Source organism: Phoenix dactylifera, chromosome 12, assembly GCF_009389715.1.
Source record: "Phoenix dactylifera cultivar Barhee BC4 chromosome 12, palm_55x_up_171113_PBpolish2nd_filt_p, whole genome shotgun sequence".
Taxonomy (NCBI): Eukaryota; Viridiplantae; Streptophyta; class Magnoliopsida; order Arecales; family Arecaceae; genus Phoenix; species Phoenix dactylifera.
The window spans coordinates 3,163,103-3,179,834 of NC_052403.1; the positions used below are offsets into that span (position 1 = coordinate 3,163,103).

Consider the following 16,732-nt stretch of genomic DNA (forward strand, 5'->3'; position numbering starts at 1 on the left):
TTTAGTGGAGTTGATGTAGGACTCCCCAAGTTTGTTTTTGTTGATCTTGACAGATTCGCAAAATCTTGCATTTGTTTGTTCTACAACACCCTTGGAATTATTTGAAGGATATTTTATCGAGTTTCCTGGGGCTGTGTTCATGCGCTGGTGCATTTGATTGGTGAGAGGGCTTGTTTCCTAGTTTTGCTCTCGTCTTTTCAGCATGAAGTGGAAATTTTAGTTTTCTAGAATTTTGTAATGTCAACTGCCAACTCTTCTAGACACTGAGCATGGGCATGAGACATCTACTGAGGACCACATAAACTGCCAAGTAAAAATGCTTAATTACATCATTATTGAACTGTAGCGTAGAGTTTGCCTCTTTCCTACATATATAAAGTTCATTAAACCATAGATGACCTTGAAACCTTTTGAAGAGGAATGTCCAAGCTGTCTTAAATCATTATGAGTCAATTTTGACACTTTCTCGAGTTTTTCTCCAATTACAATTGCGACCATCATGCAGGCGGTATTGTAATATGTATGATACAACACCAATGGTCGAGCCCAAGTCTGATTGAGCTGGGTCAATTTTGGCTTGGCCTTGAAATTACCTTTCAGCCTATTTTGCTGGTGCAAGGTCAGTTTTTTTAGCTTCAAACTAAGCTTGACTAAGCTTTTTCTCAAGCCTGTCTCGAGCTGCTTGGTTTGTTGACAGGCTGGTCAGCCGGTGAACCATGATCTGGCCACCAGAGCAGCTTTGGGATAGGTCACTGGCCTTGAACCACTGCTTTGGATGATGTTTTAAGGACTTATCTGCATTCTTTTCAGAATATCCTTAAATTTTCTATCAGAATATGTACATATCTCTATAGGACCGACAATACATGGATCATGGGGAGGATGTATTTGACATGTTAAAACAAAATAGGCATATATATATATATATATTATATATATATATATATATATTGGATCCATCTCATTTTGAAGTATCCAGAAATACTCTCCATTAGCAAAAGGGACCCAGAAGCAGGGGCAAATGAGAGCACTGCAATTCTAAATCAAGACAGCTTGTACTTGTTTTCTGTTCCTTTTCGAATTAAGCCTACAATTTGTTCTATCAGTCCTGAACTTGAGGCCTTGGACTCGTTACCCCATGTTCGTGGCACGATGGGTCTGCAGACTGGTGTTAAATAGAGGTATCAATTTGAATGCTCCGATTGTAGATATGAAAATTAGACGTGTGGTACTACATTCTTAAAGCTTAACCTTCACATGGATATGAAAATTAAATGGACTCGTCTGAAAAATATTGATATGGTATACCGTATAATCTTGCCATCCACCAATCGAAAGGGTGATCTTTCGGATCAATATACTCGTCCGGAAGTCTCAAATTTAAATGCTTTAAAAGCACGAGGGAAGGCAGCATCCTTTCCTTGGTAACTTCCAACAGAAGATATGAATCTATTTAGAGCTTTCATGGGAGGCTGATATGGATCCCGTTCATCCGCTTGGCTGGTGTGGCCGGAGGTTGTCAGAAGCTGAACGTGGCCCAGCCTAGGTAATTTTATCCCATACCCGCCAGCAGAATATATCCTGAAAGATTGAATGGCATTTTCCACGTCGACTAGGAATGGCTCTCCAATCCCTGCACGCTGAAAGCATAGGCTTTTTAACTCCAGCAGGGGCTCCGAATCAGTTGAGTATGGGAACAACTTCAATAAAGCCACCAAAAAGCCAATTTGGACGTCCCTTCGGCCTCCACGAGTTTTTTCTAGGACAGGCAGCAGGCTGGAATTAACACCAATCTTTATAAACAGGTTCGATAAGCTAGGTCAATCTTTGCAATTGAGGTACACAAATCTGTCTCCGGACAATCCATAAATGTATAGATCAATCTAACAGGAAAGCATGTAAATTAATTAGCATATAATAAACATTCAACAAGTGGTTTCCTACACGGAGATGTACAGAAGAAAGGCTCCCCAGGTCAACTATAAATAAATCATCCAGAGGCACCAAGGTACTTGAGTTCTCAGATATCCTAGTAACCAATCATTGCCTGCAGCAACATATATAATCTAGGCCTGATGCCATTAAATGCAGAGAGTGGTTTTGCAGAATCCATTTAGCCTCACTCTCTTGGCCGAGCCAGCCACAGAGAGCTTAATGCACGGAGCCGTGAAAAGTAGTCATGTATGGCAAGGAGCGCAACGGGCAGATTGGCGTGGTTGTTAGTATGGCGAATCATTTGTTGCAGTGTCTGTTGACGCAGATTATCAGCCTGGAAGATGGATAAAGAACAACAGGTTATGATAAAAAATAATAATGATAATTGGTTGGGATAAACGATGCTTCATGCCCTCGAATTTCCATCAGCAATATAACAAGGACCATTCCCCGTCAATATATAACAAGAGCTGAGCATGGGGAAAGATCACCTGGCGGAGGAAACTTTCAAGAGTGCCAAGCTTCCCCATGGCCATCGCCATCTGACCCATGTAATTTGCCACATTACCAGATGACCCTGCAGGCCCAAGTGATCCAGAAGACAATGTTTCCGCCAGGGACTGCTGCAATGCTTCCATGCCCTGTGAAAGTGCATCCTCAGCTTGCTGGGAGGACTGCTGTAGGTTGCATATCCCCATCAACTGTTGCTCCGTAAGTGGCTCCAGTTGGCTTGCAAGTAACTAGAATGATGCAGTGCAGTTAGCGCACAGATTGATCATCAAAAAACACATACGAAAAGCACTCTATAACTTATTTGTCATATTAGACAAGACTGACTACAAAATTCACAGGTCAAAGAATTTAAAATAATTGGACCAACAAAAAACAAACTAGTTCAATTATCTCAAGAAGAAATTTTGATGGCCTAGAATCACCTTAATATCTGAAGATCACAAAGAAAAATCACAAAATTTACTGTTTTTTCCCTACAAATTTGGGAATTCTGAGATATAAGACGCATGATAGGCAACAGTATAATGAAAAAGGCTTCAACTAACTACCAGGAAAGTTAAGAGGTCGGAAAATAAATGCAAGCATCTCGAATGACCTGTTGAGGCTATAAAATTTTACTCGGATGGTTTTGGGACGGAAACAGAAACTCTGCTGCATCAAGTTGTTTAAAAAGCCTACACCTTGTAAACTAAATAAACAGAGGATACTTCAGTCATTTCCTTATAATAGAGATCATCTCTATTGAGTGAGAGAGTGAGAGAGAGAGAGAAAAGGGGGCTACTTTGAGAGTGATGTGGCTTTGATATTTGTGAATATCAAATTTTATTAATGGAAAACCAAAAAGTTACCTATCTCTGATACATCCCCTGATTAGCATTCCCCCTTCTCCTTCCATGCTCCTCTAAACCCCTCCCAATCTCCCACCCCAAGCCCACCCCTCCAACCCCCGGTTGGTGGCCCCACCTCCCTACAACCTCAGGTGCAACTTCCAAAACACCCACGCTCCAGCCAGTCACTTATGCCGCCCTAAAGCACCTCATTTGGGTCCATCAACCTGGCTACAACTGCCTTGCTCGCCCCACGCCTCCCGTGCCTCTTCCGACCTCCCCACCCTCAACCTCCATTGCCTCACCCTCTCGACCCCTTTTCTAGCAAGATCCCCACATAGGTGATGGAACTTAATGGAGTGTAATACAGGGACTTACTTGGGGAAAGGTTTGATAACAGATATAGAAGCCACAGAATGTTGTGTGAATCATATGGTGAACCTTCAAATAACTTTTACAAAAGAAACTGAGCAATCCTCCATCTCGATATAATTTTTAACTTTTAGATGTTCCTTGGGTGTTTCCCCTCTAGTTTCCTTCTTTTCTATGATTCAATTACCAGAATACAGAAGAAACTAACTGGTCCATAAAATTGATGATATTTTTCACATGAGAAATATCAACTAACGAACATGAAGAAAGAGAAGATTTGCACCTTGAGAAGTTCAGATGACCGGAAACCCCCAAGCCACAGAAAACACCTCTCTGCAGGTGTCTTCCACATCCCTGATAACATGTGGAAAACATCTGCTTTGGCTGCCACACTTTTGAGCCTAAAAATTTCATCATAATGTGCCATAATGCTATCAACAATAGTACGAAGGTCATTATCACTAGCATGTGAGTTCACTGCAGCCCTCAGCTCATTAATCTGTCGGTTGTGTTCTTCTAGCCATCGCGCATATTCCATGTCAAATGCCAGAGCCCCTGCAAGTTGAATAACATAAGATTTTTCTGACATTGATGAAAGAGTCAAGCATTTGCATGAATCCAAAAAGGCAAATGAACTTATTTTTGAGGCACATATGGTTACCTAGAATTCTCAAGCAATTTTAGTTCTCTATTTGGGAAATACAACTACCCAGATACTTGCGCAATCTCAGAATTTTAACAGGAAAAAAAAAATCTAAAGCCCTCCCAATTAAATTAACAAATCCCACAGCAATGGTGTGATTATCATTGCTAATTTATTGACGTTTCAAAGGCTCTGTGAAGAAAAACAATTAGGCAATTCAGCAATTTTCATTAAGAAGCTCCTATCAATTAAGTTCATTATAAAAAACTAACCCATGCGAAATAGCTTCATAGGTTAGTCTGCTGGTGCCTATTCTAAAGCTATTCTTCTCTAGTAATCCAATGTAAATCGTCTGATGAGAATATCGGGGCGAACATTTATCAATTATTTGGACTGATGATTTATGAAAAATTACTGAGAGGCATGCATTCATGGCATTTTCTTTGAGTGTAAAATGCCCATCTGAGTACTATAATACAGTTTTCAACATAGATCCTAAATCATTAACACTGAGTAGAGGCTCTTAGAATACCATTTCCACCCATTGAATGGGACTGGTCTCCTGAGCTTGAAATGAAGATGCCCTGTTACCCAAAAAAAGGACCAAGTCAAGAGAAACAACTAATGTGTTTTTCTGACAGAAATCTGTTTGAATGAAAAGAATGGTAAAATTAGAGAAAGGATAGGGAGATTTTACATTAGGATCATACCTGTTGGCGTGCTCGCTGAAGTTCCTGCTCAAGTTGAGTAAGCTTTAACCTGCTATTCTCTAGTTGTTGCACATATGCCTTGCAGAAGAAATAGCAGCATTAGGCATATACTGCATTATCTAAGAACATATAATAGATCCAGGATGATTTTTGAATTAAATCAATTCTCCCAAAAATCATAGCAGTCAAGAGAAAAAGAAGCCGAAGAAAAGTTGCTAACCACCAATATCACATTAAATGATAGAGATCAAATCATGGCATTCATCAATGTGGGACCTCGATTATCTAATTTAGAACTGACCGGATCTGAGTAAAGCTCCACTCAAGCGTAGCCATATATATCTATATATAAAATATGTATATATATATATATATATATATATATATATATATATATATATATATGTTGAGTTCACAAACACACAGATGCACACATACACAAATACATATGTACATGCGTATGCATGTGTGTATGTACATATGTACGTATATTTGTGGGTCTACTCCTTCAGGAAGGATTAATGCCTCAATCCTACCAATCCAAAATCAATGATGGAGATGATATATGATCCATACTGTTGATTATAATCAAATCATTAAAAATTACAACAAGACCAAAAATCAAGGATTCTCGGGGTCATTTGCCTATAAAAACGCACCCCAGTGGGGGAGGACTAGAAGCTTTGTCTTTTGGATTTTAACTCAGATTTGGTCAGTCCAGACCGGACAGTGGAGATCCAACGCTGATGCCATGAGTACATCTAGTATCTCTAAATTGCTTATGCATAAAAAATCACGTGTTTTGGAGACCCCTAATCTATGTATCAAGTGGTCAAAAAAAACGAATAGTTCAAATAATATGATACAATGCATGTGTTTTAACTACTCAATACATAGTCTAAGGATCTCCATATCACATGATTTTTTATGTGTAAACAAATTGCAGGTAGTAGATTACACTAAAGGTTTGGATCTTCAATGTCAGACTCTCATCGTCTAATCAGGACTGACCAGTTCTAACTTCAAATCCTGTCGATCAGATTGTAGTCCACCTCATGTGTATGAATGTATGTTTGTGTACATGCATGTATATACACACATATATACATATATATGTATATTTGCGTATATATATGCATAAATATATTTTTATACATATGTATGTATATATATATGAATTTATAAAAGTATGTAAAGTATGTATATACGTACACATATATGTATGCATGTATATAAAAAAGGGCGTCCGGTGCACAAGGCTCTCGCCGTAGCGGGGTCTGGAGAGGTTCAAATGTCTGCTGACTTAACCCTGCATGCAGAGATGTTTTCATATTTCAAACCCGTAACTCCATATCACAATGGAGCAACCTTATCATTGTGTCTAAATAATGCATAGCAACTTTTGGTTTCTAGGTATTTTTAGTGGTAAAAACATGAGATGGTGTGGATCTTTGATTTTTGAATACCCCATCATTGATTTTAGAATCAAGACGAGTGGATACCTTCTCTTAAGAGGAGCAAAGTCCATCTCATATGTGTATATACATGTACGTATGTATGTGCTTGTGTTTGTAAGATAGAATTTCACCCATGAACCCTATTACGTGAGCATAAAATCTCTTCTTCAGTGGACCATATTTTGAACACTAGGATCAAACAAAAATTCACAAATTACTCACTTGTGAAGATTGAGAAACCTTCAAAAGGATTTCTTGTCATCTAAAGCTAGGAGAACTGGTGATAACAAAAGCAACTCCAGTTGTAAAGCTGTAAAAAACTACAAAATAACTATACCTTTCAGAGAAAGAAAAAGATCTAATTTGCATGTCCAAAAATATAGGCCAACTTACCAATCTTTTTAATCAATGGAATATGAGGACTTCTTTTCTTAGAGCATATCATCCATACTAAACCCATATGGCAGAATTCCACCAAAAACTATTGTTTAAGATGATGACACTTTTAGCACCCTCCAAAGATGATGTCTCATATTTTCAATTTACAAATAGAGAACTCCACCAAAGATTGAATAAGATCAACAAGAGGTTATTTAACATAAAAAAGAACCCCTGCAGTGTCGATTTCACCAGTTGACAACGGACTGTGGATCTAATAACAGAAGTGTATGGATACATCTAAGCAAACTTAAACATGGCACAAATTACAGTTTAAGTTGACCCGTGGCTATGACTATACCAAAAATGTGAATTATGTAACAACAGCATCAACTATGTAACTACAGGATAGACTAACAAAGTCAGCCTGATGTAGTTTTTCCAGGGTTGCTTGATGTTTTCTATCACTTCTCTCCTCTATAAATATTGTCAAAACTAAAAACAGAGTGCTAATAAACTAACCAAATATTGACAGGGAAGGACCAATACCTTAGGCTAAGAAAATTAAGCATTCTTTTTGTTGAGCAAATTGAGGATTTATTATGATGCATATTGTAATGCAACATACAACAATTGACAAGGAACGAAGAGAACAAACGAAAATGAATTACCTTTTTTCTTAACCGGCTTTTTCTAGCCGCTTCACGATTTTGAGCCAGCCGCCGAAGTGTCTGTAGGGAAAAAATTTAATACATGATGCTACAAAATATCACTGAATCAGAAGAAACTATAGCCATTTGACTACCTTCTGGTCCATTTTATCCTTTGATTTGTCGCTAGAGTCGGAAGCTGCAGCAATAGCAGCTTGTCCTTGTTCAAGCTGAATACCAGAGAAAATTGACACAAAGTAATCAATGAGCTCCATCAGGATGCAGCATCCTGGTTTAAACTAACTAATGCAGCATGATTACACGTACAGTAATAAATCTCCAACTAAATTAGACTAAAGACTTTAACATTAAAAGGAAAGAAATTAAGAAAACATTGCAAATTACTAATTGTAATTTGTCTTGTTAAACTAAAAATTTCATTCACATCAGAAGAAAAAGAAATTCTCCCAAGTAAAGGAGCAAGATTGTAGAGGAATAAATGAATTAAAAAATACAAGGCCTACTGAAGGAAAGAACTATATGAAGAGCCAACAGAACTTCCAGTAGTTATAACCAACCAAAAAAAAACCCAAACAAAAAAATAGTTTTAAGTCATCAAAAGGGATACGTGGCCTTATATCCAATAAAAAAATCCAGCATCCTAAGTTAAATGCCGCATGATATAACAGTCCAATGGCCTCAATCAGAAAGCAAAGAGCATTGCAACAGCAGGGAAAAGCAAGTCTCCCATGACAACATTAGATCAGATCACATGTAACCCATCTTAATCAGCCCTAACTTATCTGAACAGCAATAGAAGCACTGCAGCCCAACTTACATTCACCTGTCTCATTGAATGTCTTCCACCTGTTAATAATATGTCCTACCTTTGAAAGACACACTCTCAGAATGTCCCTAGAAACGGGTGCAAACCTGGTTTTGGGTGTCATACACAGGAGGTTGGAATGCTAATTTGGGGCCAAAATGCCAAAGTTGCCCTCAATGATTCCTAAAAAACTGTGGTTTATAGCCATTTCAGGTACCTTTTGAAGGCACACAGAATTTCCTGTTCTAAAAATTCTTAATTGATAACACCGTATTAGTTGTTTTATACAAAATCTGCCGCACTATTCTCAGCATGAGAACCTTCTAACTATTCTCCGATTGTAATACCCAAGTCCAAGTCCTCTATAACGTAATTCTGCACCTCCACACTAGACACATTTAAAAGACCAGATACTATAAAATGTTGGTGACAAGTTAGGCCAAAACAATATCATATATGATATCTCTACAAAAGCAACCAAATCTGCAACATAGGCTGGCAAGCCATGACTATAGAATGAAAGTATACAATCTAAGTCATGCATACAAAATGCCAAAAAGTCATGAATATCTTTAAACATCCTTAATCATGTCCGAATAAAAAAGGGTATGGTAAGCAAGTTCCCAAACCACATCAATCATAGTGATAGGATCCTCTTCTTTTATTTTTTTGGTTGACTTGGAAAAACATGACATGTTTATGTTTTGAAGAGTTACTGAGTTTTGTACCAAAAAAAAGAGTTACTGAGTTTCCCATGCATAGAAACCTTCCGATAGCCACCACGTCAAAACTTATCTCCAATTACCTGGCTTCATCTTACTTTTGATGCATTTTTAAAGACCATATCAAGCTTCCAAGCAAGAGTTCAGGATAAGAAGAGACCTCATTAAAAAAATGACCTCATCACACGGAAGCACTCACCAAATTTCTTTTAAGATGGTTTTAAAACAAAGATTATAACTTCTCATTTGTCTGAATATATAGATAAATGATATTGCTAGCAATGAGAACCTGAACAAGTGTAAGTTTAATCTCGCCAGTGATCAAATTTTCTACTAATTCTAAGTTCAGACTTTCATAAATGAAATCCAATGTCTACAAGTCATCACCGAAACCAAGACTATCACATATGTAATTCTGTCATGCTAACAAACTAAAACTTCAATCAATAAAGATTTAACAGCAACATTAAAAGCACTCAAACAAAACCCAAAAAATAATTAATACTAAAGTATGAGGCATAGATAGAAAGTTCTAAAGAAAAACATACAATCACATATATAAGTTAGCAGTTATAATGTGAATTCTGCAATCTCTGGTTAGTATAAGTAATATGGCAATATGCATGATCCTAATAAACATACTATAATAAAGGAGTGCTGTTTATGGTGGGTCATTCCATTAATCAAAGTAGCCTTTTATAGAGATGACTTCCAAAGATGACATCCTTTCAAGAAATTCCTTGAAAAGCTCAAGAAAAAGAGCACACCTCAGCTTAAGTACAGTCCGATATTCCTGATGGTCCTAACCCAAAAAAATGTTTACAATCTATTAGGATTTAGATCATCTATACCCTAAGCAATTTTAACCCATAGTGAATGGGTAAAGTGGATTCTTGTTTAACTAATTACCTATTTAAGATTGAGATGCTATTCCAGGGAACGAGCATATAAGGAAAGGCTTCAAAAGATCAAGGAGATAGGAGAAGGACAAAAAGAAAAGCAAAAAAAAAAGCTAGCCAACAACCAACCATAAGCACTTTTTTTAAATAAAATAATGAAAAAGACACATACTGCACAAGTGGGGGAGGTGTCATCTGTAGTGCAAAGAGTATCACGCCTCATTTTCTGTCTATGCATGCTACATTAATAATATATTTATAAGTAATAATTTTATCAGCCTTGCTAGAAAGCAAATTCTAGCTAAATAATAAACATTTGCCTCTAATAAGTTTATTCAATTAAGCATTGTGGCATGCCATCTGCAAAAGTTGTAATTCTTAGTTCGCTAAACTGAATGCGACACAATTTTCATATCAGAGTAATCAATCAATTAATCAGATGAGATATCGTGTCAAATCAGATAACAGATACAAAGGATTAAGATGCAATAGAACAATAAGAGGAACAAAATATTTAACCCTATATAGCCATCCAAAAAAAAAAGGAATGAACTCAAACTATGACAGAACATCACTAACAGATTGTGATAGAATGGAACATTACCCTCTGACTCTTGTCATCAGTGTCCACATCTGTTGAGGTATCAGTCCTAGGACTGGTGTCTGCCATTGTAGACTCTCCCCAGTTCTCAATATGACCGCCGGATGATGACACCAGATTAGGCTGCTGCCCTTTTTGTTGTGGAACTGTAAGTGGCCCAAGTCTAGCGGACACTGAGGAAATATCAGCAGAAGGAAGAGGCTGTTGCTGCGAAAAAGAACAATCAGTGAACTATATTGAGAAAATCCACAGGTGCATCACTATGCAATATTAATAGCAAATTACGTAATGAAGAATACATCTAATTTTACCTTACTATAAGCACCAAATTGAAGAGGGTCAGAAGGAACAGATTGGCCACTTGATTTTGGATTAAATAAAGGATCTGCATAAATGTTAAATAGATAAACGAACATAAGCTCAACTAGCTTCAATAATGTGCAGAAAATTGAATAGTGGCAGCTGATATTGCCTTTAGTACAGAACTGCCTCCCTTTTGTAGTTATTGAATTAATTAATAGGTAAGCAAAGTTCGCCTCAGAAATAAAATGGGATCGCTTTGAACTAAGAAATGACTTAGTCAGATGATGTTTGTGATATGTAACAACCGGATGATAACGAAAAGTTTCTCTACTTTGAAAATCAAACATGCCGAAATAATAGGCCTAGCTGAAAATGATATAAAATGGCCCATGCGTATAACAAATATTCTGACCATAAGACTGCTCATAGATATTGTTGCAGCATAGCAAGTCATTACGAGAATAAGATAAAACAATTAAACAGAATATATTGCTTTTCACTGTCCTTAAAAAGGGTAATAATCACATACTTCTGCTTAGATCAACAGCTTCTTCTATGCGAAATCCAATAGACTGCTCAAGTGCTGCAAGGTCAGAAACTCGAGAAGGGTGCATGCTGTTTTCCCTCTGTCTCACTAAGGAAGGCAATCAGAAGAACAACAAGGCAGAATCATCAGTAAAACATAACAAGGTAATGACAAATGTTACATATGAAGATTACCAGTTGAGTAGAAAATCTTAACCTTATCAAAAGAAAATAGGTAAAGAATCTAATCCTAGAAAAAAACTTCTGTCTCTTAAATATTCTTCCTCAACAATACTGTTCAAATCTTTAACTAATATATTTGGGCAATAACCCTAAAAGACACTTTAGTCTTCTGAAGTTTGCTATCTGAAATTACCCTTAGAATCAACTTTTCCAAGACGAACAATCTTTTACACAATTCCCTCCATTAGACTTTGAGTTGCATCAGCAAATAAACATATTGACGAAAAATCTAATCCTAGAAGAACATTTTTGACTTCTTTAGTTTCTTATTCGATTGTACCATTGTAACAGTAGATTTCACGCAGAACAATCTTTCACAGATTATCCTCCTTGATATTTCAAAATACCTAAAATATTGCACATGTTTTTCAATTAGATAATTCAGTTAGCTGATCTAAGTGAACAAACATGCCAAATAGGGACTATGGATTTCTGCAACTTACTGAAAAGCCTGTTGATATGAAACAGGGGTCAAAATAGATCTATCATGCCATTTTCTTGTGTTTGTCTTGTGCTATAATCAGCTTGATTACTAAGAATACATGGAATTCAATTCAAGCAAACAGGTCAAAGAAAGGTACCACTAAGAGCCATGGAACAGGAGGTTCTATCTGAACATAAAATTTGACGCAAGATAGAAACAATATCCATGAATTTTGTATAATTAAGTCAGATGATGGTTAATATTGTCCTAGCAATCAATAGACAATTCCTGTAAAGGTCAAAGTTCATTATGAATGGACATGGTTAATTATTGAATTTCTTTTCCTGTAGTTTATTAAATAAAAAGAACTTTCCTTACCATCAACATAATGATAACAAGCAGGTCAATCCCATGTGCTTCGCATATTATCAATACATGGTTGTGCATACAACATGGTAGGTGGGATGCACATTAAAGGAATCATAGGCAACTGGGATCCCCCAATAACATTACACAACTTGATATAGGCATGCGGAGAGTGGAGACTTGTAAAGTAGTTGTCCAAGCAAAGAAGTTTGCTTTGCAAGAGTAGAAACAATGAATCTAATTCAAACCATTGGACTAAACTTGATACTGAATTCTAACATCCATAACAAACATGAAAGCATTAGCCTTGAACAAATCATATAGTTATTTTTAAAATTTTATTAAAAATTTTAAAATTTAAACCTGGTCTAATCGGTTGACTTGGTGCTTATACCACTAATCCAGTCTCTGTTGGTCAAGTCAGTCTCTAGTTTGGGTTTAACAACTATGCTATTGTTCGACCTTCCACTAGCATCGTAAGTACCATGCCAATACCCTCTAGCACGTTACCAGCATCATGCTAGCATTGCCTGCCAATAAGGCACAAACATGATGCATGCCATTCCATGCCTAGCCTATGGGTGCAAATGTACCAAGCTGCTCCAAGTAGCTCGAGGCTCGCCTAGCTAAAAGCTTTTCTAAGCTCAGCTCTATTAGGAAAAGGGTCAAGTGCAAACACATGTCAGAGCTCCTAAACACCTGCCCTATTCAAGTATAGTGGGGCGGCCTGGCTTTTCTGGCTTGGCTCGACTCGAAGCTTAGCCAAACCAAGTATAATTTTGTTAAGCTTGGTTCAAGCTTGAGCTGAGCCCGAGTAGCCTTGTACTCGGCTCAGGTCAGCTCATTTGCACCTCTAGCCATGCCAACCAATTGGATAGCACTTAAATCCATGCCAAGGTAAGCTGTAGCAAAGCAAATTAAAAAATTCTTTCCTCCCTCTCCTATCATTCCTCTTCCTGCCTTTTATTCTTCTTCTCATATAAGGCAAGACAGCAATCCATAAGAAGCAAGAAAAATAATATTGCTTTCCAATTAGATGCATAAATTTGATAATTCCACACTATATACTGATATATAGTCAATTTTCAACATGTTGCCCAAAACAATGATATTTTGCCTATTAACTACCATCTTTGCTTTCAGCGATAGTCACCATCCCTGTGCAAGTAACCACCATTGCTATGAAGATATGAGGGGTTCTATATTTAATGCAAAACTTGCAAATATGCCACCTTATCATGCAGATAGGATAAGTAAGCACCTATACAGGCCTAGCAGGTCACACACTTGGCTACCCAAGGTTGGTCTGGCCAAATTGGCTTTTTAACCTTAACTGAAGCATCAACGGCCACCCAACTTAAAGCAATAGGTGGGGTTTTCTTTCAAAAAAGAAGGATCAAGTATGATTGATTACTAAATTTCTTCATTGTCCCTTTCTACCTTAACAAAAGCAAACAAAGATGACAAATAATGGCATTCAAAATCACCTTTGCAACCGACATGCTTTCTCCAACTTTTAGTTTATATTACAATCACGAGAAGATTACATAGGACTATAGCTTTTGTGTAGGGTGAAAGGACAATTTTCTCCATTATTGGTAAATTTCCTACTCTTTAAAGATATCAGCTACTTATAAGAACTTATTGGAAATCATTTAACCAAGTCTGCAAGTCTTCTTCTCTCCCATGTACTTCCAAACCGCTTTGGATGTTTCCCCTTTCTTATTTTCAGCCTTGCTGACTGAGTATGAGGGTTCCAATTATACTATATAAACGACATTTTAAGTGTCGGCATTGTATCATCTAAATCTACATTTCCTACTTTTTAATCATGGTTATTATGGTTCTCTTTCACTCGCCATTTGTTCATCAGAGCTTTTGAGACTTGGGGCATCAATCCCTCATTCCTTTGGTCCACTTTCCTATGGAATTTCAGAAAATCTTCAACTATATCAGATCATCAGCAGCCAAATAAATGAGTATAACAAATGTTGCTTCTCTTCCTCTTACCACATGCACAAGCATATAGATACACAGATGCAAACATATGTGTGTACATACATACACATGTATGTATGTGTATGTGTGTGCGTGTGTATGTGTGTGCGTATCAAACTTTCCATGAAAGACCACATAGCACATAAGTAAAGCATTATCTTTTTTATGCTCATTTTTTTCTCATATTTTTAAATCTGGCTTATACACAAATCTCATAGATTGTATATTCTTGTACGCAAAAGACTATTATGTTCCCAACTCCCACAGTTTGACAATATGCACAATATATCAGATTTTGAAGATTTTAAATAAATTTCAAGATTCAACATCAGAGGCGAAGCTATTGTGCCTTGTTATAGCACGGCGGGCTTAGATAATATGCAGTTTTAGTATCAAAACAACCGAGGCACACAATATGTCAGAATTTCAAACAATAACATTTTCTTATCATTGTTTGCATTTTAAAATATCACCAGCACCCAACTGAAGCATTTCAACAGGAAACCCCTCTAGACCAAGTAAACTCGAACACAGTCAAACAACCCTAACACTGTTGCTTGCTATTTTAGTTTCGTCTTGTGGTTGATTTCATCAAGGAAACCCAGAAAGCTCGCTCTGTGACATCTTCAAATAAAAGAAGAAACAAAGTACAGAAATCCCTCAGATGTCACTTAGTACCTTAATATTAAAACTGAAGCAATTTAACTTTCTTCTACAGAAATAGTAGCAAGATCACTAATTTGCAGCAGGATTCCCAGAACTAAACAAACACAAAGGATTATGCAGAATAAAATAATTAGCAGATAAGACTTCTCCAGAGAGTCGGACACGCATACATGTGATGAGCCCCAGGCAGCGCTGAAATGAAGCTCGGCATCCCTCTAGCCGCCTCCTTAACATCTTCCACACCAGCCCCAACTTTTCTACTCCCCATCCACCACCATCATCGCCTCACGACCACCGCCACCACACAATCAGACCAACAAAACCTCGACACCTCTCGGAAATACAAACCCAAATCCCAAACCAACCACACGAAACCCAGAACAAAACCTGAATCTAATCCGATGCGATCCGAGTTGAAGTCTTTCAAGAACGAACAAAGCACCCCAAGAATCCGGCCACCCGAACCAATCGAAACCACCAACCCCTCTCCAATCCTTGGGATCGAAGCAAAACCCTAACGACCCCAACCGCTCCAACCCAGCCGACGGAGAACCGAGGAGGAAGCCGAGCTCGTAAACCTAATTCCGGCGCTGATCGATCCCCCGAGGCCGCAACTCGGCCCGTAAATTAATCCCCTGGAAGCTCGCTCTCTTGGAGCTCCGAGCGATCGATGGGGTCCGGATACCGCCGCTCCCACCCCTTCGCCCTCTCTCTCTTTCTGTCTCTCTCTCTCTTTCTGTCTCTCTCTAATAAATTTCTTTCAATATTTCATTCTGGGGAAAAAGAATTCCAACTTTCCACCAGCCTCGAATTCCGAATAATTTTTTAATCTGGGGAAGCGGGTGGCCTTTAGACTATTCCAATCTTCAGACGTCGTTTTCCCCTCCGGATAAATTTTTATTATTATTTTCCACCTCTTCCCTCTCTTTTTTTTTTTTAATTTTTACCTTGGCGAGAAGGCTGTCAGAGATCGTCTTAGGGAGCGAGCGGATTCAACGCCGAAGGGGATGAGATTAAAAGAAGCGGGTTATAGTCGCCACCCTATTTGCAGATAATTAAGGTTCTGCCACTACCGAACCGAATTGTCCCAGCGCGCGTGGTAAAAAGGAGGGTTGCATTCGCCACCGGATTTGTAGATAATTAATGTTCTGCCACTACCGAACCGGCTCGTCCCGGCTCTCCCCGGGGGGTCCGGTCGGATGTCGACTGAAGTGGATAGATTAGATCTTTCACGAGATCTGGACCGTTGAAAATGGAACGCTGAGCGCGGACGATGCATGATCGGTGTGGGGCCCAGGATGGTATTGGCAGCTGTGCCCGGATAGCGGGGGCCCACCGGCCCAGGGATGATGGAAGACGGAGGCAGATGGGCGGTTTGGGATGGTTGGGGTTGGGAGCGTTGTTTCTTGGGAGCAGTTAGGGGAGTCGTTTTCCGTGGGTGGGCCCGAGGACCTAGCAGCCTATCTGACTGCATTTGGTGTACTTTTTTGACCGTGAAAGAGTCATGCGGAACAAGCTTCGGACGTGTTCTAAGGTCATATGGGCTGCTAAGGGAGGGAGGGAGGGGGGGCCTGCAAATGGCGTTGCAAAAATGACGCGTTCAAAGGTGTGCCAAGGAAATGAGCTGCTGTATCATAATCCCTCTCATACCTCTTCTTCTTCTCCATAAATCAT

General features: G+C 38.4%; 1 protein-coding gene across 2 annotated transcripts; it reads right to left on the reverse strand.

Moving 5' to 3' along the window:
- Window positions 1-1,870: 1,870 nt before the first annotated feature.
- Window positions 1,871-15,798, reverse strand: LOC103705026 (transcription factor TGA2.3-like). Of its 2 annotated transcripts, none has more exons than XM_008788602.4 (11): window positions 15,229-15,798; window positions 11,366-11,470; window positions 10,845-10,918; window positions 10,537-10,734; window positions 7,641-7,715; window positions 7,507-7,566; window positions 5,001-5,078; window positions 4,823-4,874; window positions 3,931-4,202; window positions 2,427-2,675; window positions 1,871-2,269 (listed from the first exon to the last, which is right to left on the reverse strand). In XM_008788602.4, exons 1-11 carry the CDS (start codon window positions 15,290-15,292, stop codon window positions 2,120-2,122), a joined length of 1,377 nt encoding a protein of 458 aa, XP_008786824.2. In that variant the 5' UTR covers window positions 15,293-15,798; the 3' UTR covers window positions 1,871-2,119. The 2 variants fall into 2 exon arrangements, with proteins under 2 accessions (XP_008786824.2, XP_008786823.2); XM_008788601.4 differs by having other exon boundaries at window positions 10,537-10,740.
- Between the last annotated feature and the right edge of the window lie 934 nt (window positions 15,799-16,732).